The 22,873-nt window shown below is 42.2% G+C and overlaps 1 protein-coding gene across 3 annotated transcripts in view; it reads right to left on the reverse strand.

The window, feature by feature from the left end:
* The window catches only part of LOC148020611 (centromere protein X), a 36,158-nt gene extending 15,106 nt beyond the window's left edge, over positions 1-21,052 (reverse strand). For all 3 annotated transcript variants that reach the window (XM_087698401.1, XM_087698402.1, XM_087698400.1), the window contains exon 1: positions 20,896-21,052. In XM_087698401.1, the coding sequence (XP_087554527.1) occupies positions 20,896-20,931 (36 nt within the window). In that variant the 5' untranslated portion in view covers positions 20,932-21,052. The remainder of the gene's footprint in view (positions 1-20,895) is intronic.
* Between the last annotated feature and the right edge of the window lie 1,821 nt (positions 21,053-22,873).

Here is a 22,873-nt window from a genome sequence, read left to right on the forward strand (position 1 = left end):
CTTTACCTCTAACTTTACTTGCCTCAAAACCTCCACTAGGTTATAGGCCTTTCTTCCCCTTAAGCTTTATGATGCTTTATACTTTCACATTGCTGCCATTGCAACTTAACCGATATGCAACATTGCATACAGTTGACCAACTCCTCATGTGTACCTAACATCCTAGGAGCACTAGATGCATTAGGAAGCATTCTTGTTTGCATATTTTGAACCATTACAATGTGCCTATGAATGGGAATTTGCATACTACCAACCATACCAAAATACATTTTCACATACATTGCATGTATAACTAGTTGCATTTTTCCTCATGACCAACACTATATGGAGCATCTGCATGACCAACATTAATACCAGGAGTCCCAAACACAATGGACTGCATATATGCATTGCCAAAATTGCCACTTTGTGTCCCAACCCAATGCCAACGTCGTTATACATGGGGTTATGCATATTACCAACCATACATCGATACATTGGACCTTGCACACCATGCACTAGTTGCTGCATACCATAAGGAGTTGTATTATACATCTTTGTATACGGTCCCTCACCCACCATAGAATGGAAACTAATGCCACCACCAAAGTAGCTTGGTTGCCCCATAATTGCATGCATGCCCTGCTATCCAAAAAGCATTGGATTGGCACTTCCAAGTTAACCTTGCATATACATCAATTGCTCATTACCCACGTTTAGAACATCATGCTATTGTATTGGCTCTTCCTTCGGTATATCTTGCTATCCCAAAGCTCTTGAAGATGATTTTCTCTTCTTGCCTTTGCTGCCCTCCTTTAAGAGTTCAAAAGGCGCATAAATTGAGGATCATTTGCCAATTGCAAAAACATTTTAGCTGCAATCATTAGGTAATCTTTAAAATGGTCATCAAATACCTCTTACTTTTGCTGATCATCAGCTTCTAAAGGCCTAGAAGAACCCACATTTTGGTCTAAAATAACATTATCAGCTTGCTGTCCATTTGGTACCTAAGCCAAGATCAAGCATTGCATTTTCCCCAACACTCCGTGAATTTTCAGTTCGAGAGGCATCATCCTGCTTGATCCCATCTCACTATCTGAAGACATTCTTGTTGTACTGCTTGGCTGAATACAATTTCAGCACTAGCACAAAGCTTCTAACCTTCAATCAGGTGCCTCGACCCCACCAAGTCAAGGAAATTAATGGTATCCCCACGATGAAACCATGAAACCGACCTTCCTCCTCAAATGGGGTGGTAAGTAACCTAATTCAACACTAATTACAGCAAGCACAAAATTTACATAAACTAAAAATACACACTTTACCACTTTAATCTTGGACATTGGACACCCGATTGGCCCCAAATTGGCGCCCCTTGCGGTATTTCTTTATCTTATATTGCAAATGGAAGGAGTACAATTGAGATCCTCTGATCTCCTCCGCTAATTCAAGTGCCTCTTGCTCTCAAAATTGACTAGCCAACCTCCAAACCAATTTGCCCCTTGGTTTGCTTCGGGATTGGCCTTCACCCTGCTCCTTGAAAGACCAATTCAACCCCAAATCTGATATTGGCTAGCTGGCCTATTGAATCTCCTTGAAATAAATTCTTCAATTTCAGCTATTGGAATTCAAGCCCCTAGCGCTCAATTCAAAGCACGCATCTCGAGGCAACTGTCAAACCCCTATTTTTCCTATAAATTGAGGTTTAAAGTAAAGATTGACTGAAATCGCTTCCTCTGATGTCTTGAACTGCTGAAAAATGCTAAGATAACTTGCAAGACGGCTGGGAGATGAGAGAGAATGCTGTAGAGAGAGAAATTTCAAAGTTTTATTGCAAGAAACACTAAAAAACTACTACTGTCCTGCTCAAAACAATCATGGAAGTTGTCACCTACAACTTAGGACGACAAGATAGACTACGATCCCTCCTGTATGTTGCAATCTGCACCAAAAGGACATTGGGCTATTGTCACCTACTCCTGAAGGGCTCCAAACTACTGTCACATGATGTAGGACTAATCCTTGGTGGCTGCAAATCACATCAGCAGCATCTCTTTGCTCTCTAACATTATTCTTCTCTTCACAATGACTGGAATAGACTTCCACCAGTCCCCTAAAAACGTTTTTCCCACTTGTATAGACAAGTTTTTCCAAGTGGCAACTTTCTAATCCCATTTTCCAGCATTATCCAACTTATTAAATTAACTTTCAAAATATTAACTCTAGTGCTCAAAAAATTAATTTCACTAACCAATAATTAAATTCGCTAGGCCAATTTGTCTTCCAAGTATCTTTGAACAATTATTAGCCATTAGACCGGCATTAATTAACTAATTAATGCCTAGTCTCTAATGTCACCACTGACATTTGTAGCTAATAAATTGGCCTAGGTCCAAATCTAACACCAAGTACCACCTAGTAGCTATCAGACATAACTTACTATAACTTTTGCCTTGGGTATCCACTGCATCCTCATGGTCGTTGGCCTGAAAAGCAAAAAATGAAGTAAGAAAGATTGCACTGACTGAAATGAATGCTGGATACAAAGTTGTGGATTGATCAGTCCTTGCACGCAGCCCGGAGGGTCAGTGAGGGCACCAGATCATACTGGAAAAGATAGTAGCACAAATGTCAGAGAAGAGAGGGAGTAGTGTGTGCTGAATCTGCAAAGAGAAGTAAGTGCAAATGACTCGGGAAGGCTGCTATATATAGCCCCAAACCTCCAAATCTAGCCAACCTACTGGTAACAGCTCTAAAACTGACCAATTGCCCAAGAAATGGACCGAATGCATTAAAAATGCCCTAATTGGACTAATTGCCACCCAAAAAAGAAATGCATACTAAAATAGCAATACCCTAGAATAAAAGAGCTCCTCTGTCTCCTACCAGACTCTGACAGGAGCTCACAAGCGGGAGATGACAGACTAACATACAAAATAGGGCAAGCTAACACCCCCTCTCAGATCCTCGAAGAGTCTAAAGCCCTAACAATTGCATGTGATGAAGCAAAGAAGCACGAGACAAAGACTTCGTGAAGAGATCAGCCGCATTGTCTGCCGTGGGACAGTAGATGTCATGAGGACATGTATTTTTGAAACCTCACTTAACATATGGATTAATTGTTAATCACATGATTAAGTAAACGATGCACATGTGAAGTGCAACTGGGTTAAAGTAAATCTACGAGCACGGGACCCGAAGAAATCACGGGATGTCAAAGGCAAAAGTTGCTATAAGTTATGTCGCACAGGTATTTGGTGGTATTTGGTGCCAGTTGTTGGCCTAGATCATCCATTTGGCCATAAGTGTCAGTTGGTGACACTAGAGAAGTGACGTTTAATGGTACCTAATACCAATCTGATGGTCAAAGATGGAAGAGAGACACTCTGGAATGGAAGTTGCCTAGCCAATTTAATTATTGGCCAGTCATATTATTTTTCAAGGCACTGAAATAATAATTAAATTAATTTTCAGTATTTTAAGGCTGAAAATTAATATTTAATTATGGAACATGCTGGAAAAACCATTTGGGAAGGCTGCCACTTGTGAAAAATGCCCATACAAGACTGAAAAGTTCTTTAGAGGTTGAAGAGAGGCATTTCTATAAATTCAACTTGCAAGAGAGAGGGAGGAGAGGTTGCTGGTCTGATTTGCAGCATTGGAGGACCTTCTGTGGCAGCTAGGGGCAAAAGAAGACCAATCAACAACAGGAGACAGCATCTACAGGCTGTTGAGGCAGGGCAACAGCAGTAAATGATTGATTTTCTTCAGTTCTTTGCATTCGCATACTGTTGTGGCAGGGCAACAGCTGCACTTGACTGATTTTCAGTCATTCTTCGCGACAAAACTCTGAATTTTCTCTCTCTATAGCGTTCCCTCTCATCTCCCAACCATTTTACAGCCTTGCTCCAAAGATCTCAACATTTGGACCCTTGGAGGCTGAGAAATTACAAATTTCTCTGCTGTAAACCCTAATTTACAGCAGAAATTAGGATTTAGCAACAGCCTTGGGAAGCATGCCAAAAATTGGAAGCTCCAAGACGTGGGTTCAACAAAAATAAAGGTGAATTTCAGCTGAATTCAAGTGGAGGACTAGCCAGCCATTGAATTTGGGGCATTTCCATCATCTATGAAATCGGTGAAGGCCAATTGAGTGCCTGAATCAAGGGGCAAAATAGATTGAAGACTTGCTTGTCACTTTGGACAGCAAGGGGAGTTGAAATACCTAAAGGGATTAAGAGAATCCCATTGTAAGTCAACTTCTTCTTCAATAAAGCTAAAGAAATACCAAAAGGAGCGCCAATTTTGGAGCCAACTGGGTGTGCATTGTCCAAGATCAGAAGGTAAATTTGTATTTTCAGATTTGCATTTATTGTTTGCTACGGTAATTAAGTTGTAATCAGGGATTTATCACCCAATCCGAGGAGGAAGGCTGGTTTCAGTAGACCACCGCCAACTCCGAATCCACGATCCGCTCTCGAACATAGTGGTACTGAACCTCAATGTGCTTCCTGCGAGCATGAAACACTAGGTTCTTAGCCAAGGCAAGGGTACTCTGGTTGTCCATGAGCTTCCGCCAATATACAACAGAGCCAAACTACCTCCATAGCAGTCGAACATAAGGCACGATACTCAACCTCTATAGAAGAAAGAGCCACAGTAGATTGCTTCTTGCTTCTTCAAGAGATAGCGCCTGATCCAAGGGCAAATGCATAACCTGTAGTGGATCGTCTCAAAGTCACATCATCGGCCCAATCAAAATCACTCCATCCAAAAAGAGTGACCCCCTCTCCATACATAATCCCGTAGGATTGAGTCCCTTGAAAATACCGAAGGACACACAAGGCAACCCACCAATGATCCTGTGCAGGAGTATGCATAAAATAAGACAACAAAGCCACCACAAAAGAGATATCCAGCCAAGTGCGGATAAGCCAGATAAAAGAGCCAACAAAGCACCTGTAACGGGTGGGATCAATAAGGGGAACTCATTCTGCCACAAGCTTGGACTTAGGGTCTATGGGGCAAGAAATAGGCCTACACTCGGTCATACGAAACTCCGAAAGAAGCTGGGAGATGTACCTATACTGCAAGATAAAAATGCCCTATGCCATTTGATAGATCTCCAATCCAAGAAAGAGATGGAGATCCCAAGATCCGTCATGTCAAACTCCTGCCGAAGAATAGTCCTAGTGTAATCCACCACCTAAGTGTTGTTCCTTGTAATGATAAGATCATCAACATACAAAATCAGCAAAACACAACAGCCACCTGCAACCTGCAAATATAGGTTAGGGTCATGATCGAAGCGATGGAAACCACTCTACACAAAGAAGCGGTCAATTTGCTGGTACCAAGCACGAGGAGCCTGCTTCAAGCCATAAAGGGCCTTCCCTAACCTGTAGACATGATCCTTCTTCCCTTGCATAAGAAAATTGGGAGGCTGGGAAACATAAATCTCCTCCTCAAGGACACCATTCAAGAAGGCAGACTTGACGTTCATCTGATAGACAAGCCAGCAATGGTGGATGCAAGAGCCAAAATAACTCAAATAGTAGACATTGAGCCATAGGGGCAAAGGTCTCAAAATAATCCAATCCTGCCCGCTAGGCAAAACCCTTGGCAACAAGCCTAGCTTTATGCTTGTCCAAGGAACCATCGGCACAATCCTTGGTCTTAAACACCCACATCACACCTATCACCTGCGCTTCTTGGGATGCAGTACAAGTTCCCAAGTCTGATTTCGCTCGATGGAATCAAGCTCATCCTACATAGCCTATCTCTAAACATCCTATGCAAGAGCCTCCTCAACAATAAAAGGCTTGAAATCCTGAAGAATCTAAGACATAAGAGCATAATTCACACAGAGTGAACTATCCCGATGGGCCTGTAATCGAACTGATCGACGTGGACCTGCAAGAGTAGCAAGAAAGTGAAAAACACCAAAATCCTACATAAGCTGCCGGTACCACCGAGGAATCCTAAGGGACACCACCCACTGCAAAGGAGACCATACAGCCTCCGGAACCTGCAAAGCACCTATCTATGAAAGGGACTCCCCCTTACCAAGGGAAGATAGATCCTCCTCATCGGAAGAAGGCTCCCCCTCTAATGGCTAAGTATCCCTAGAAGACTCCGGAAGGGAGGCTGAAGGGGTAGTAGAACTTGATGAAGAAGTCGCGTCCATCAAAGGCAGAAGGGAAACCAGAGTAGAGGGTACAGAAGGAGGAGAAGAGTGAGGAGGGGGAGGAGCCGAGGACAAAGGAGTGCTAAGAGGCAACTTGGAAGGAAGAAGAGAAATAGAGGGTGGGGGAGGGTCAGCCGATGACGAAGTATCACCTGTAAGAGAACCATCAATAGGATCCTCGGAGGCCGCAACCTCATCGAAGATCGCATCCTTGCTCACCTCAATCTTTTGTGTCGTGGGGTCATAGAGCCGATAGCCCTTCATGGTCGTACTATAACCCACAAAGATAAGCCTCCATGACTTCAAGTCGAACTTCGTCTGCCTCTTCTTCTTGTGCACATGAACATAGGCATCACATCCGAAGATGCAAAAGTGAGACACAGACGGCTTCCTCCCAAAGAAAGCCTCATAGGGAGTCATGTCCTTTAAGGCCGAAGTCAAAGAACGGTTGCAGACATGAACCGCAGTAGCCACCACCTCACCCCAAAGGGAATGAGGAAGACTTCGATGCTCCAACATGGAGCGGGCCATCTCCACCATGGTCCAATTCGCACGCTCCACCACACCATTCTCTGATGGTGTGTTCGGATGGGAATACTCCACCCGAATACCATGATCCCTGCAAAACTGAGAGAAGAGGTGAGAAGTAAACTCGCCACCATGATCAGCTTGTACACCACGAACTTTGAAAGTAGTTTGTGACTTGACAAACACCTTCCACTCGCAGAATCAAGAGTACGCATCGCTCTTGTATTCCAAAAAATATGGCCACACATAATGACTGAAGTCGTCAACAATCAGCATCAGAAACTTTGCCTTTCCTAGGGAGGCCATGCCCATAGGTCTACAAAGATCGGTATGAACCAACTCCAGTGGAGAAAAAGCCTGCCTGGAAGCAACCTGTGGGTGAGGCTGCCTATGCCGCTTGCCCCTCAAGTAGCTGAGGCATAAAGTGTGAAGAGGAGGGAAATCAATAAGTCCCTCCACCATCTTCCTCCGAAAAGCCCACCAAATCGCATCAAGATTTAGATGCCCATAACGAGCATGCCAAAGCAACCCAAGCTCGTGAGAAGCCCTCCCAGCTAAGATTGTGAGCTTGTAGAGCCCACCCTCCTGTGTACCTGTCCAAAGAGCAGCATTTGTGACGCGGGTACTAAGTTGTGCAAGACCATGCACAGACAAGAGGCTAAAATCCAAATCACTTACATAAAGGACTTTTGCAAAAGAGGACTGCCTGTCTGAGAACAAAGGTAAAGTCCCCATGCCTCGAACAAGGACAATAAAATGTCAACAATGGTGACAGTGCCCCCTCGGGAACGTACATCTTGAAGCCAATCCTTCCTGAAAGTCATGTGAGAAGATGCTCCACTGTCCACAAGCCAAGGCTTCTCCTGAGTGGCAAAAGTTAGGGCGGTATCCTCCACGTCAAACAAATGTACGAAGACAGACTCTGTGGTAGCAAGGGTAGCCTTCGAATCCTTTGCATCCTTCTCCTTCGGCTTCAAATGGGGGTACTTCTACCAACACTTCTCCTCAGGGTGAGTGCCCTTCCCACAATGTGGACACTTAGGCTTCTTCTCCTTCAAATCCTTCTTGTCCTTGGCCTTCTCCTTCTATATCTTCTTATTCTTCTTCCTGCCACCTATACTTGCAGTAAAAGCCTTGGTGGAGCCAAATCCACTAGCTCTCACCTCTCTGAGTCACTCGTCATGCTCCAGGACAAGCAGTGAAAGCTCCTCCCGTAAGAGTTTCTCACGGATCCTCGATGTGATAAGGCTCATATAGAAGACATCGAACCGAGGAGATGGCAACTGAGTCAAAAGAATCATAGCCATATCTTCAGAGGAGATCTTCTGTCCAAGAGAGGCAAGCTCACCCCTCATATTCTTTGTCTTCGTGATGTGCTTCTTCATAGAAGGAGAAGCATCAAGACTGAGCAGCCGCAACTTCTTCTCAAGAGAGATCTTGTGGGCAAACGTCTTGTGTTGATACAAAGACACAAGCTTCGCCCACACTTCTGCTGCAGTTGGCAACCTACGAACATGTACAAGAAAAGAATCCTGTAAACTCATAAAGAGAAAGGAACAGGCTCGAGAGTTCAGCTGATCCCATAAGGCAACGTGGTCCATGGAGACCCGTCATCAGGGTCCTCCAGACGAGGAATAGGTGAAGAAACAAGCGCCCATAGATCGAAGGTGTCGAGGATGCACTCCACCTTGCACAACCATAGGGAATAGTTGAAACCATCCAACTTGTCTTCCTTGGAAAAGGAAGGCAGAATGGATACCTAGATAAAGAGAATCAAGGAAGGCCTATGACAGAGAGTTCCATCTATTGTCAAGGAGACTCATCCCATCTACGATTACGAAACTCCCGATAGTTACTTCTCCATTCAGAGGAGTGACGAGAAAGAAGCTCCTCTTCCGAGTCATCAAAGCCTGAAAACTGGTAAGACATCCTTCAAATCTGTAATCACCAAGCAAACTACAATAGAAGACAAGCAGAATGGACCACCTAGTCAAAGGAGACCACAATAAATGCTATCACCTGCACAAGGAGAGAGAAAATTTTACCGACTGGAGAGAGAAAACTGCCACCTACCTCCAAAAGAAGTCACCTCCTCGTCAAAGTGTTGTTGCAGATCCCCAGAGGGCTGCGTTGGCTAAAAACACAGGCTGCAACCACATTGAAAGCTGTTGCCTCCACTTACAGAAGCACCAAAACAAAAAAACGCAAATTGTGTTGGCTGCATTTCAGCCTAGGGCTGCACCACCTGGGCTGCACTGGGTGGAAAGATGGTTGACTGGCTGGTGGGTATCCATCTATGCAATGGAAACTCTCCTCCGTGCTCTCAGTTAGGCGATGATACCATGCTCTGATACCATGTGACAGTGCGCAACGGAAGTAGGAACACGAACGCAGAGAGAGAGAGAGAGAGAGAGAGAGAGAGAGAGAGAGCAGAAAATGAAGGAAGAAAGACTGCACTAACTGAAATGAATGCTGGATACAAAGCTATGGACTGATCAGCCCCTGCACGCAGCCCAGAGCATCAGTGAGGGCACCAGATCGGGCTGGAAAAGATGGCAGCATCGGAGAGGGGAGGGAGCAGTCTGTGCTGAATCTGCAAAGAGAAGTGAGTGAGAATGACTAGGGGAGGCTGCTGTATATAGCCCGAAACCTCCAGATCTGGCCAGCCTACTGGTGCCAGCTCTAAAACTGGCTGATTGCTCAAGAAATGGGGTGATTGCATAAAAAATGCCCTAATTGGGGAGACTGCCACCCAAAAAAGAAATGCACACTAAAATAACAATACCCTAGACTGATAGAGCTCCTCTGTCTCCTACCAAACTCTGACAGGAGCTCACAAGTAGGAGATGACATACTGACATACAAAATAGGACAGGCTAACAGAAATAAGTGCCATGTGCATCACATGTGCTAAACAACCTTGCACATTTGATTAATATCTTAATCAAATGTTATCAGCAAGATTTAAGCATCTTAAAATTTCATGTCCCTATAAACAAAAACCCTAATTTACAGCAAAAATCAAGATTTTGACAGCTGCCTCGGGATGCGTGCTGAAAATTGAGAGCCTAGGACTTGAATTCCAATGCTTGAAATGGAGAAATTTTAGGGAGATTCAAGAGGCCAGGCAACCAATATTAGATTTGAGGTTGAATTTGTCTTTCAAGGTGCAAGGTGCAGGCCAATCTCCAAGCAAACCAAGGTGTAAATTTGTTTGGAGGCTTGCTGGTCAGTTTTGACAACAAGAGGCACTTGGATTAGTAGAGATCAAAGGATCTTAGTTGTGCTCCTTCTCACGAGTACTCCACCTAGTTTCTGTGTTTGTGAATTTTTTGGATTTCTTCATAGTGACTATCTTGCATCAACAATCCCCCGATGCCATAATCAAATGCGTTTATTGAGAATTCGAAGGATTTGGTGAAGTCTAACACTTTGAGAATAGGGGTCTGGCTCATGCACTCCTCCATCAAGTCAAAGGCTACTTGTTCATCACTCCCCCATGTGAAATTTCCTTCTCCTTTTATCAATTAGAATAAGGGGCCATGACTATACTATAATCCTTTACAAACTTTCTATTGAATACGACGAAGCCTAGAAATTCTCTAACTTCTTGAATTGTTTTCAGCATTGGCCACTTCTTCGCTACTTTGACTTTCTTGGTGTTTACCTTAATTCCTTATTCTCCTACGATGAACCCTAGGAATTCTAGCTCTTTCACTGCAAACTCTGATTTTTCTAGCTTTGCATATAGTTTGTGCTATCTCAATTTCTTCAATACTAACCTTAAATGTTCCTTGTGCTCCTCTAAAGTTTTGCTATAGACTAATAAATCATCTATATATATAATGATAAACACATCTATCTCTAGCCTAAATCCTCCATCCATTAACCCCTAAAAAGTTCTCACCCCGTTACTAAGTCCAAATCCTAAGATTGGCCACTTGAAGCTTCCATATCTAGTACGAAAAGCCGTCTTCAGAATATCTTCTTTGGCTATGCGGATTTGGTGGTAGCTGACCTAAGCTCTATGCAACTAAAGTATTTCGTTCCATGAAGTCTATCTACCAAGTCCTCAACTAAGGGCATTGGTTATTTTTTCTTGATGGTGATCTTGTTAAGTGCCCTATGAGTCCTCCATCCTCCTTGACAAACAAGATTGGGCTTCAAATAGGGACTTGCTTGGCCGGATAAAAACTTGCTCTTCCAATTCATGTGGTTGCTTCTTCAACTCCATTTGTTAAGTGTGATTCGGTGTAGGGCCCTAGCTAGTGGAACTTCCCCTAGGACTAACTCAATCTTGGGGTCTACATCTCTTTTGGGGGATAAGCATAAGTGTCCCGTACCTAATAAGTCCTACAATTTGAGATAATCTTTTGGGTTAAGCACAGAAACTTACGGCACTCCTGAAGGAATCTCTATTTACTTAAATCACTTTTTCTTATTGAATCTTCTACATTTTGTCTCTCACACTTTGGGTAGTTCTACGAATATCACAATTGCATATTCCTTTAGTACTTCTTCTACTTCTTTGTTGCCAACTTGTAGTTTGGGGCCTTTGGCTACCTTCTTCTCAATGGGTCTGAGTATGCATAAGTACACCATGTCCCCCTGCTTCACTGATTTCTCCACATGTTTTGTACTACAAGTCATGATGCGAGGCCTAATGTTTGTGACTAGATGTGGTAGTGATTGAACTGGAGCTTCTGGCTTGCTAGGTGATGACTTTGCAACTTAGCAAGAGACTCCACTGCAGGTTTGTGATTGAATTGGAGCTCCTAGTTCCCTAGGTCCTAACTTTGCGGCTTGGCAAGAGACTCATAGTTTGCTCTCCTGCATCTGCACTTTGATTGGCATTCTGCTTGAGAGTTGCACTCTTTCAAATGGCACTTGTATGCCTTCTCCTTGCATATCTAGCAGCACCTCATTGACTCCCTTGCCGAACATCCTAATATTTGAAACTGGTTGTGGTGGTGATTGAACTGGAGCTCCTGGTTTGGTAGGCCCTAACTTTATGGCTTGGCAAGAGACTCCTAGTTTGCTCTCCTTCATCTACACTTTGATTGGCATTCTGCTTGGGAGTTACACTCTTTTAGATGGCACTTCTACGCCTTCTCCTTGCATATCTAGCAGCATCTCATTGACTCCCTTGCCAAACATTGAGATCACATGCATGTCATAGAACTCGATGCCCAAAACGACTATAAAGTGATCCATAGGTATTACTAGAAAATTGAGTCTGGCTTTACATTGCCCATTTTCCACTTGCACTACAAACACTTGCTTCACCTCCTTTGCTTCTCCTTGCGCAAAAGTTACTATTAATTCTTCCAGGGTCTTAGGCAATTTTAGCCCATTCTTTGTTGCACTCTTTGGCGTGTTGAAATTGTATGTCGCTCTTGTATCCACCATGATTGCTTGATCCCTTTCACTAACTCTTTCCTTCAAGTAAATGTAGAGCACTACTGCTACTTGTGCCGCCATGCATTGGGGTCATGCACTCACTATTTCCACTCTTGGGTGAGGTGATCTAGGCTCTCCTCACTTCCATTAGGAATCTCCTAAACACGCGGGGACTATGGCTCCTCTCATCCATAAGCACTTCTAGCTACTACTCTTGATCCACTCATTAAAGCCATGTCTTCTATGGCACATCTATTTTGGTAGTGTGGTCAGTTGAAACATCTAACTCCTATGGTTAAGGCTTTGGGTCTCCACCATGATGTATTGACCCTGCTAATCCAAAGATGAGCTTGGAGTTGGTCTATAGTGATTGTTTCCCCACCTTCCAAATGCTCCCCTTGGTACCAAGACGGACTGTGAAGTGATTGGGGTTACTCCTAAGATTTGGCTTCTAATTTCCAAAATGGGTCCTCTTAAGAAATTTGGTATTGCGGTCTAAGAGTTGGTGGTAAAGTTGGTGTTGAATCTGGCTTGGTTCCATTGAGCAATCCTCTTTTGCTTCCAAATCTACTAGTCTTTCAGCCATCCTCATGGCCTCCGCCTGACTTCTTGATTCTTATCTCTTTATATCTCTTCTAGCCCACTCCTACATGCCGGATAGGGATCCATGCAATTTTATATCTATCTCCATGTTTGGAAGTTGCAACATCAATTGCTTATACTTGCTAACATATTCATTTATTTTTCCTTGTGCTTGCTTGATGTTTTTCTACTCGCACCTAACCTTAAATTTTTCCATCTTCGGGATGAAGTAATCCTTTACCTCCTCTTTTAGTTCCTCCCATGAGGAGATGGTGCGGCCTTACTCTTGCTCCACTAGGTACAAACTAGCGACATCCTCTTCAAGATAGATGGTTGTCACTTAGCCCTTTCTCTCTTTAGTGATCCTAGCATACTTCAAGTATCTATGTGCTTTTGCGATTTACTTCTTCAAAATCAGCCCCTCTCTCTACTTGGTGCGTTGGAGCATCTTGAACTCTCCTCAAGATGCCGCTAGTTGGTACCTATTGGAGCAAGAGCAAGGCCGCACCATCTTCTCATGGGAGGAACCGCAAGAGGAGCTGAAGAATTACCTTATTCGGAAGATGGAAAAACTTAAGGTCAAGGACAAGTGGAGAAACCTAAAGCAAGCACAAGGGAAGATGAAAGAATATATCAACAAGTATAGATAATCGATACTGCAACTCCCAAACATGGACATAGATACAAAATTGCATGGATTCCTATTCAGTAGGCAAGAGTGAACGAGAAGAGATGTAGAAAGATAAGAACCAACAAGTCTGGTGGATACTGTGAGGATGGCTAAAAGACTAGTAGATTTGGAAACAAAGGAGGACCACATTCAACACCAACTCTGGACCACAAGACCAAACCCCCCAAGAGGACACATTTTGGAGATTAAAAGTCAACCCCAACAACTCACAATCTGCCTTGGTACCACAAGGGGAGCATTTGGAAGGTGGGAAAATAATCATTGCAGACAAGCTCCAAGCACATCTTATAGCTCAGCAAGGTCAAATAGATCATGGTGGAGACCCCAAGCCTCAACTACAAAAATTAGACATTTCAAGGCGAGGGACCACACTACCAGAATAGATGTCCCATGAAAGACAGCTTCAAAAAGTGGACTCAAAGTAGCAGCCACAAGCGCTTATGGAGGAGAGAACCCACAACCCATGCGCATTGAGCAGATCCCCAATGAAAGTGAGGAGAGCCTAGATCACACAAGAGTAAAAACAGTGAGTGTATGACCCCAATGCATGGCAGCACAAGTAGCAGTAGTGCACCACCTATACTTGATGGGAAGAGTTAGTGAAAGAAATCAAGCAATCATGGTGGATACAAAAGTGACGCACAATTTCATCATGCTAAAGTGTGTAGCGAAGCATGGGCGAAAATTGTCTAAGGCGCTAGAGTGTGTAGCAAAGCATGGGCTAAAGCCATCTAAGGCCCCAAAAGGATTAATAGTAACATTTGTGCAAGAAGAAGCAAAGGATGTGAAGCAAGTGTTTGCAATGTAAGTGGAAGCTATGGATGACTTTGAAGTCATTTTGGGCCTAGAGTTCTATGATAACTATGTGATCGCAATGTTCGGCAAGAGAGTCAATGAGATGTTGCTAGATATAAAAGGAGAAGGTTTACAGCAAATTATGGGCTAATTTCACATTTCTTCATTCTAGATACAGAACTTTGAGTGTTTGTAGTAAAATTAGCTGAGAACTTATATAAAAGAAATCCATAGGCTGGTCACTCTTTCCATCCTTACCATCCCTTGTTTCCTTGTCGTTGTATCAGCACCCACAACCCTTGCCATTGTCACCTACCAGCTATGTTCTTGTTCAACCTCACCAGCACTAGCCTATCTGCCCCATGGACCATTCTCATCTATTGCCTAGCAACCTGCAATTGTGCTGACATCATCATCCTCAACTTGCAATGGCCCGTGCCATACAACCTACCAGCCCCAGGAAAACCACTTGATTGTTGTGTTTTGCGATCCCTGGGTTGTTACAGCTTAAAAGTCCCACAACAACCACTTGATTGTTGTGTTTTGTAATCTATAACTTGTTTATTATTTTATTTTGCAACTTTCAAACATATGATGTCCTAGAAAAGATAGATACATATGAATGCCATAGAGCCCCTAACTTCTACATTCAATTTGTCTTTCCCTTGATATAAGACAACGAAGGCCTAATGGCCCAAAGATGCTAACTATTTATGGTGGCAATGTTCCTCTTGTAATAGCAAGGCCATTGTCAAAGGTATGCATGTAGACATTTCCCTTAGCAACAACTTCAAATTCCCTAATATAAGGGTTATGCAACCCACCAAGCACAATGGAGACAAGCTAACACAATCTCATCAATGTTTGTACCTCAACCCAAATGGGGTCTCGTATATCTTGTGACTACTAACACCATATTTTACTAACCATGCACTCAAAGCATGTGGACGGGCCCAACAAAGTAACTCTACAAACAGCATAGTAACATGGGACGGTTAAAAACCAGCCTTCTTTCTTGGAAAAGGTAGTAATTCCCTGATTATGCACTTAATTACAGAAATTAGCAAATAAGCATAAATTGAAATGCACAATTTACATTGAAAAATCTTGGACAATAAACACCCGGTTGGCCCGAAAACTAGTGTCCCTTTCGGTATTTCTTTCACTTTAATTGCTAATGGGTTGAGTACAAGTTGAGATTCCACAATCTCCTTTGCTGATCCAAAAGGCCCTTGTTGTACATACAATCAGCACGAAATTTGGGCCAATTGCCCCTTGATTTTCACCCAGGAATTGCACAAATGGAACCACCAACTGGCCAAATGTTGCCCCAATTCACAATGGATGCCCCTACTTCTGAAATCCCTGTCAATTTCACAAATTTGAACTGTTGGTTTCAATGTACGATGCCTTCTCCTATTAGCACAAGTCCCAAGGTGGCTACTAAACCCTAATTTCTGCGAAAATTTAGGGTTTACAGCAAAGATCTCTCTGCTGTCCACCAAATTTGGTGGAGATCTGCTCAAAATGGCTGAGAAATGCTAAGACCTTTTAAGAATGGGTTGGAGAAGGTGAGAGAAAGCCATGATGAGAGAGAAATTTGATTTTCTTCGCGCGAAAATCCTAAATTCTGCTTGCTGCCCTACTCCAACCTACATTTAATGCAATCATCTACTACCGAGCACCTCCAAAATGTTGTCACCTCATCAACAATGTTGTTGCCAGTCCTTGGAAGGTGACTCCCTGCTGTTCCCTGCCTGCTGAGGCTGGAATGGCTATCTTCTGCAGCAAATTGTTGTTCTCCGATTAGAAAATGGACCAGCATCTCTCTCTCTCTCTCTCTCTCTCTCTCTCTCTCTCTCTCTCTCTCTCTCTCTCAAGCTGTAAATTGACTAAATGGCTAAGACCCAGCCCAAAAACGTCATCTCAATTTGCATGGGCATTTTTGCCAACCGGCAGCCTTCTAAACCCATTTTTCAGCATTATCTAACCATTTAATTAATTTTCAAAATTAAATAATCCTGAATATTAATTTCAACCCTTCTGACCTTGCCCAAAATTCAATGTGCCTATCCTTAATTAGTTTAGCTAGGCCATTTGCAACCTGGGGTGGTGCCCAATCTTTGTTGAACCTTAAACTGGCATTAATTAATTAATTAATTAATGTTGGTCCCTAGTGTCACCATGGACACTTATTGGCCAAATAACTATCCCGATGTCAAAACTAACACCAACCAATCCCCAAAGCCCAGATGGCAACTTATCACAACTTTTGCCTTTGACACCCATTGCATCCTTAGGGTCCTTGGTCTGTTACCATGAAATAACCGCCATGTGCATCACATGTGCTAAACAACTTTGCACATTTGATTAATAACTTAATCAAATGTTATCAGCAAGATTAAAGCATCTCAAAATTTCACATCTTTGTGACAATAGCCATTTCCTAGCTTCATGTTCCAGTCCCACCCCATGCACATACTATGTCCCCAAGTTAGAGCTCCCTGTCATGGTGATAGGGGATGGCAATTCTTGTCCCTGTCCCCAAACCCATAAGGGAGTTGAAACAAAATCAACAAAACAATATGCAACCTGAAATGACCCAAAATAGATTATGCCTTCTCCACAAAGAGATCAACCATGAATCAATGCCACTAGCTACGTTCTATAGTCCTTTGACCCCATCACAAGTGTAGCATCATCGATGATCACATAAAATCGTTCATGCCATCTTTTTTCCTCAAAAGACATAATGAATGTAATCATTCCCCACCATTATAAACTCTATCACACTTTCCATATGTAGTGTTTTCCAACCTAGAACTCCGTAACACAAGACTCATTTTCTATCTCTACAAGTATGCGCTAGACAAAAAGAAAGAAATATGTATTTACATCTCCAAAAAGCCAAAGAAATGAGTACAGCTGACCATGTCGTCTCGATTGGAGAACAACAATGAAAATGAAAATAACTAACTATGACTACTGCAAGTATAGGCTACCATTATGTACAAAAAGATCTCTCCATGATCCTTCAATTGACCCATAGGATTCCATCCTAGTCAATATGACTCTTTAGAAACATTGTCATATGTCATGGGGTGGTCCAAGACATCACATCCACTGAGGCAATAAGCAATGATGGCTCAAATCTATTGGAGGTAAGGATGTCGAGTACTGCAACAAGGTTGTGGATGCCCTACTCTATGGACTATGGCTTGCTAGTCTATTGTGACCCCTCTTAACTCATGCATGGTGTGATGACACAATTGTAGTGCTAGCATCTATAATAGCAGCATGTATAGAGCTAGCTCTAAAGCTAGTACTAAAAAACTCTATAAGAACCCACTAACTCATTGACTTTGCCTCTATTTTTGTCTTGGTTCTCAAAAGCTTCTCTCAGTATGCACAATCTCTAATAAGAACAATCCTAGACATCTCTGGTCCTCGTACTTCATCACCCTACAAAGAGGCCCAAACCCCTCTAGAAAAAGGCAATGAACCCCCCCCCCCCAATCTCATAAAATATGATACATCTACGAATAATGTGCTCCTCAAACTCAACCTCCTAGTGGCATAACTGACAGATGCATGCGTCCTCAACATATATATATACCATCTTGTCTCAATACTAACCTAATGTGATAATGTTTACATCTGTCCAATAGCACTGCATTTATGATCATGCTCTGTCCAACTTGTCAAAAAGCCCTCACACATGGCTCGATTAAAAATATGCATCAACAATGAAGTAAGAACTTCACATGAATGTACAAAATGTTCTTCAACAAGGCCATCATTGCATCTATCACCGTCCCTATAGTAAAGTATGATGTGCAAGATGGACAAGGCCCTTGCAAGGGGGACATAAGGGATTGGCCTTCCATATCATTAAGATTCTTTGCATACCTATACCATGTCTCTAGTGTTGTGATCGAGGCACTCGAGAGGGGACATAGGGGGTTGGCCTTCTACATCATAAAAGTTATTTATATACTTGTACCATGCCTCTAGTGCTGTGATCAGGGTGCTCAGTTACCTCTCTTGAAACATCTCCCATGCCCTCCAGTTATCTCGCCCCAAAAACAACCAGTATATCTCTCTACTCCCAGTTTAGCCAAATATGCTCGTTTCTTTCTTCACACTAGGTGTCTAGCAATCCCTAGTTTGGCGCAATAGCCACAAATTGATTGTTCACACAACCATTGTATTTATGACATACTCAGTTGCTCTTTAAAGGGCCTCTTTATACTCTATTTCTAGCTTGGGGGAATTTTCCTAAGGGGTTGCTAATGGATTTTCTTTTCTCAAGGAACAAAAATAAAGATTAAAGGAAAACAAGGATTCCTCATCAAATAAAACTTGCTCTATAATTTTGGCCAACAACATTAACTCTACTATGGTAGTGAGCATATGTGCACTTGAGTTGGCTCCAATATGTGGTAATTTTTAAAGAGCTTGAGGCAACCTAACAAACATAGTACATAATTGCTCGCCCAAAGACAAAAGGATGAGAGGATAACATTTTGTCACTACAACATGTTGACTACAAGGACAATCCTAAAGGCAATGAGTACTTCACAAGCATACAAGAGAGAAACCAGCCTCTCACTCCATTGTGCAAATTCAAGACTGCCAACACTAATACCATAGATAAATTGAAATAAAAGTCAACAAGGTCAAGATATCAAATGTTGGGTCATACAAACACATGGAAAACTGACAGATAAGTACATGTGCACTATGTTGACACTTGCACTCTCCCTCATTAATGAAAAGTTAAACATACAAGGCCCTAAGGAATAAATACCACACCCTTTGCAAGTAATCACACTAGGAAAAACCCCTTTTATGCAAGCTAGCAAAAAGTGATACATTAAAGGGAGCATTCATATCAAAATGACCAAGAGGAATACATCTATATAGCACATAAGAACAAGCATTAAGATTTAAGATGCAAGACTCATTCTAAGTAAGAGGTTTGAGTAAGAAAAGAAATTCACTCAAACCTATGTGACAATTTTAAATTAAGGAGGAATTATGCTCAAGATTGAGTAAGGAAACTTGAAGACTAAAGGCGAAGCTTTGCAAAGTCCTTGAGCGCTAGGAAAAAACCACTCAAGCCACATGAATATGTCTCATAGTTGTGCAAATTGAGATGGTGATGCCTAAAAGCTCAAAAACATTAAGAAGTCTAAAGATCATGGCAAAGCTAAGAGACTCATAGCACCAAGCGAGGACACAACAACTAGACATAGCAATGCTCAGATGTGTAAAATCAACAAACAAACACAACACTTGACCCAGTACATTATCTAGCTCCAAAAAACCAAGTTAACCGTGAGAAGTTTCACCCCTAAAACATTTCACCTCAAAACGTTGTGTTTCAACATGAAATGTCTCACCTTTTGGTGGGTCCTAAGCAAAACACCACATGAAACAACAATGTCACACATTTAAAACATATATCCAACAAGTTTATAATAGAAATTGTCTTTTCCTAGAGTGAAATGGATGGTCAAAAGGTTGCACATTGAGACATTTCATTAGTGAAATGCATTTTGTGTTTCATGCTTAGCAAAATGTATTTCATGTTTACAATGTCCTAGACCCAAACAAATCTAGCTAATGGCCAATTCACAAAGTGTGGAAGTGGTCATCATTTGATGACTCTATGTGGGTGAAGGTTCAAAGGAGTTGAGCAAAGGAGTGGTGAATTTTAAACAACAAATGCATAGAGTCCAAGGGCTAGCTCTAACCTCTAGCAACAAGCAAAACTACAACTAGCTCACCAGCACACACTCAAGACTTGGGTACACTATCACTTTAATCATGGTCGAGGCTAAAAACAATCATCACAAATTATGGGTGAAAAACAAGCCATTGCAACTCAGTTCAAGATGATCCACAATGCTTCAACTTCCATGATGCGCAATCTATGACCTATACGGCCAGCTTCTCTCTTTGATAAAGCATACTTGAAGAAGAGTGGATCTGTACCACGATGTGAATGTCTCAATTCCTCCTTGATTAGTGGGACTCAAGTGCATTGTCACTCTAACCATGGTTAAGACTACTGCAACTAAGTTCAAGATAATCCATAATGCCTCAACTTCCATGAAGCTCCGACTGTGACATATATGACCAAGTTGTCTCATTAATAACACATGAAGAAATGCGGATCCGTTCATACCATGATGTCCATGTCTCAATCCTCCTTAAGCTAGAAGTCATGCTTAAGGGAAGATTTGTTGACAACCATGACTATAAATACAATAGGTAGAAAAGTGGATCTACACCACCATGTCCATGTCTGGATCCTCCTTAAGCTAGAGCAATCGTAAAGTCATGCTCGAGTAAAGGTGTGTTGACAACCATGACTGCAAATACAATAGGTAGAATGGGAATGGACGCTAACCTTGCTTGTCATAAGCCTGGCAGCCTACTTCCTGTGAATCATGGCTCTCTCTTTGTGCTTATGAGTCAAATACGAATGTCGAAAACTCTAGTACCGTTCAATGATGTCCCTAAGGGCAACACATGGCACGATGTTCTGGAGAAGTCGACCTGGGAGAGCAATATTTCCGTACTATGCACTTGCATTATGTTGTCAGTGTCTCTGTTGTTGTGACAAAGGGGAAAAGCCTACAACGAGAACTGCAAGCAGCCATGAAAGACGAATACAGAGGCCACTGCATCCAATCAAATACAACTAGAATCGGGCGATACTTACAGCTTCGAAACAAGGGTCTGGCTGTTCTTCGGCCATGCAAAACAAGCCTCACTGCTCAAGTAGCACCCCTGCGCAGAACTACTGTGAAAAACTCCTCGCCTTGATCTAACTAAGGTCAATAAATATTCGTTTGCATGATTTCGAATGAGGAGACACTTAGTATCGAATATCTATATATGTATCTAATTTACTTTATTAGTTGAGCTATAGGTTTGGAATGTGTCAAAGCATTATGAAACTCTTGAACCTAGTTTCCATACCAAACTAATATACTCGTTAATTGCTCATGATTGGGGGCAAAGAGAAACTAATGTGCTCTCTCTCTCTCTCCTCTCTCTCTCTCTCTCTCTCTCTCTAAGAGGCAGTTGCAAGCAAAGGCAGGAGCAAGTTGAGGTAGTAGTGTGCAGGGGCAGGCGAGTCCTCTCTCTCTCTCTCTCTCAAAGACGCAATTGCAAGCAAAGGCAAGAGCAAGTCGAGGTAGTAGTGTGCAGGGGTGGACGAGTCCTCTCTCTCTCTCTCTCTCTCTCTCTCTCTCTCTCTCTCTAACCTAATGTGGGACAAAGAAGATGACTACATCGAGGCATCAATAGCCATGCCCGAAGTTTTGGAGGGAAGAGGAGGAAGGGGATGAGAAGTAGGGAGGCCATACTTTGAGCAAGTGTGGCTGTCATATATATATATATATATATATATATCACATTGGTTGCAAATCGGATATTGTATGTGCACATAGTGAACACCCTCTCACATTGGTGTGCAAATCGAATGATGTATATGCGCATAGTGAACACCAAAAAGGTCCCCAAGAACAAAGAACTCTACAAAAGCTCATAAAGCAATAAGAAAGGTTTACAGGACATGAGACAAAAAGACAAATTGGGTACAATCTCCCCCCATGCCTTGTGTAAGCACTTCACAAAGCATGTATTTATAAAGTTATTAATCTCCAAGCTAAAAATAAGCCCAATTTACAATTAGCATGCTTTGGCTTTTGTGTTTGCTTTTGCCCAAATAAAGAATAAAGCGTTTGGGCATCCAAAAAGTCGGACAGTGTCCAAATACAATGTCCAATAATGAAATATTTAAACCGAGCGTCTATGCACATACAAAATAATAAATGTTTGTCAAGCGCTTTAATAAATAAGTGTGCTTAAATAAATATTAGTGCCACGCCTTTAATGATAAGACGCGGGCCTATCAAAAATAATAATTCGCTCGATGCTTCCCAACGCCACCACTACTGCTCTACACATCAACTAAAGCATTCACAATTGTTAGAAAATAATAAGATAAAATCCACAAAAGCGAATACCTAGCAGTCTTCAACTACAAAATAAATAAATGGGTTGAAACTCTATCCTAACCTTAATTTAATACGAGTGCACTCTAAGCTCATAAAACGTCCATTAATTTAAATATGTATTTTACGGAATCACCCGTTGTGGAATCACCCACATGTACATTAAATTAACATGACGCCCGAAAAGGACAGGCGTCCCCGTCAACTTCTCGCACAAGGAATCCACCTGTGTACGAGCCCCGACAAATAAATATAGTTTTACAGAATCCACCGTGGAATATGCCTCATGGCATCATATTCCCGGGGTGGGATAGCAATTGTCCTCAATTGCTGTTAGCTCAATGTGGAGTGAGCAGTGAGGGATAAGTACTTAGGTCGCGGGCATGCATCCATTGGATCTCTTCAACAGGATGATTTTTAAACTTAACCAAATATCTAGAATATCTTCGACTACTTCTAGTGGTCATAAAGTCGGTGTCTAGAATAGTTTCAAGTTCAAAGATTTCAGTTTCTTCTTCTAACAAAGGAGGGTTTTCATAGACAGGGTGGACAGGTAATTGGCCTCTAAAATGTTGAAGTAAACTAATATGAAAAGTATTATAGATTTTCCAATGTTGGGGTAGTTCTAATTTTAATGCATTGTCATTGAGCTTGTGAATTATTTTGAAAGGTCCATAA

The sequence above is a fragment of the Lygodium microphyllum genome, chromosome 18, assembly GCF_053477565.2.
Source record: "Lygodium microphyllum isolate KBCC chromosome 18, Lygodium_microphyllum_v1.1.10, whole genome shotgun sequence".
Taxonomy (NCBI): domain Eukaryota; kingdom Viridiplantae; phylum Streptophyta; class Polypodiopsida; order Schizaeales; family Lygodiaceae; genus Lygodium; species Lygodium microphyllum.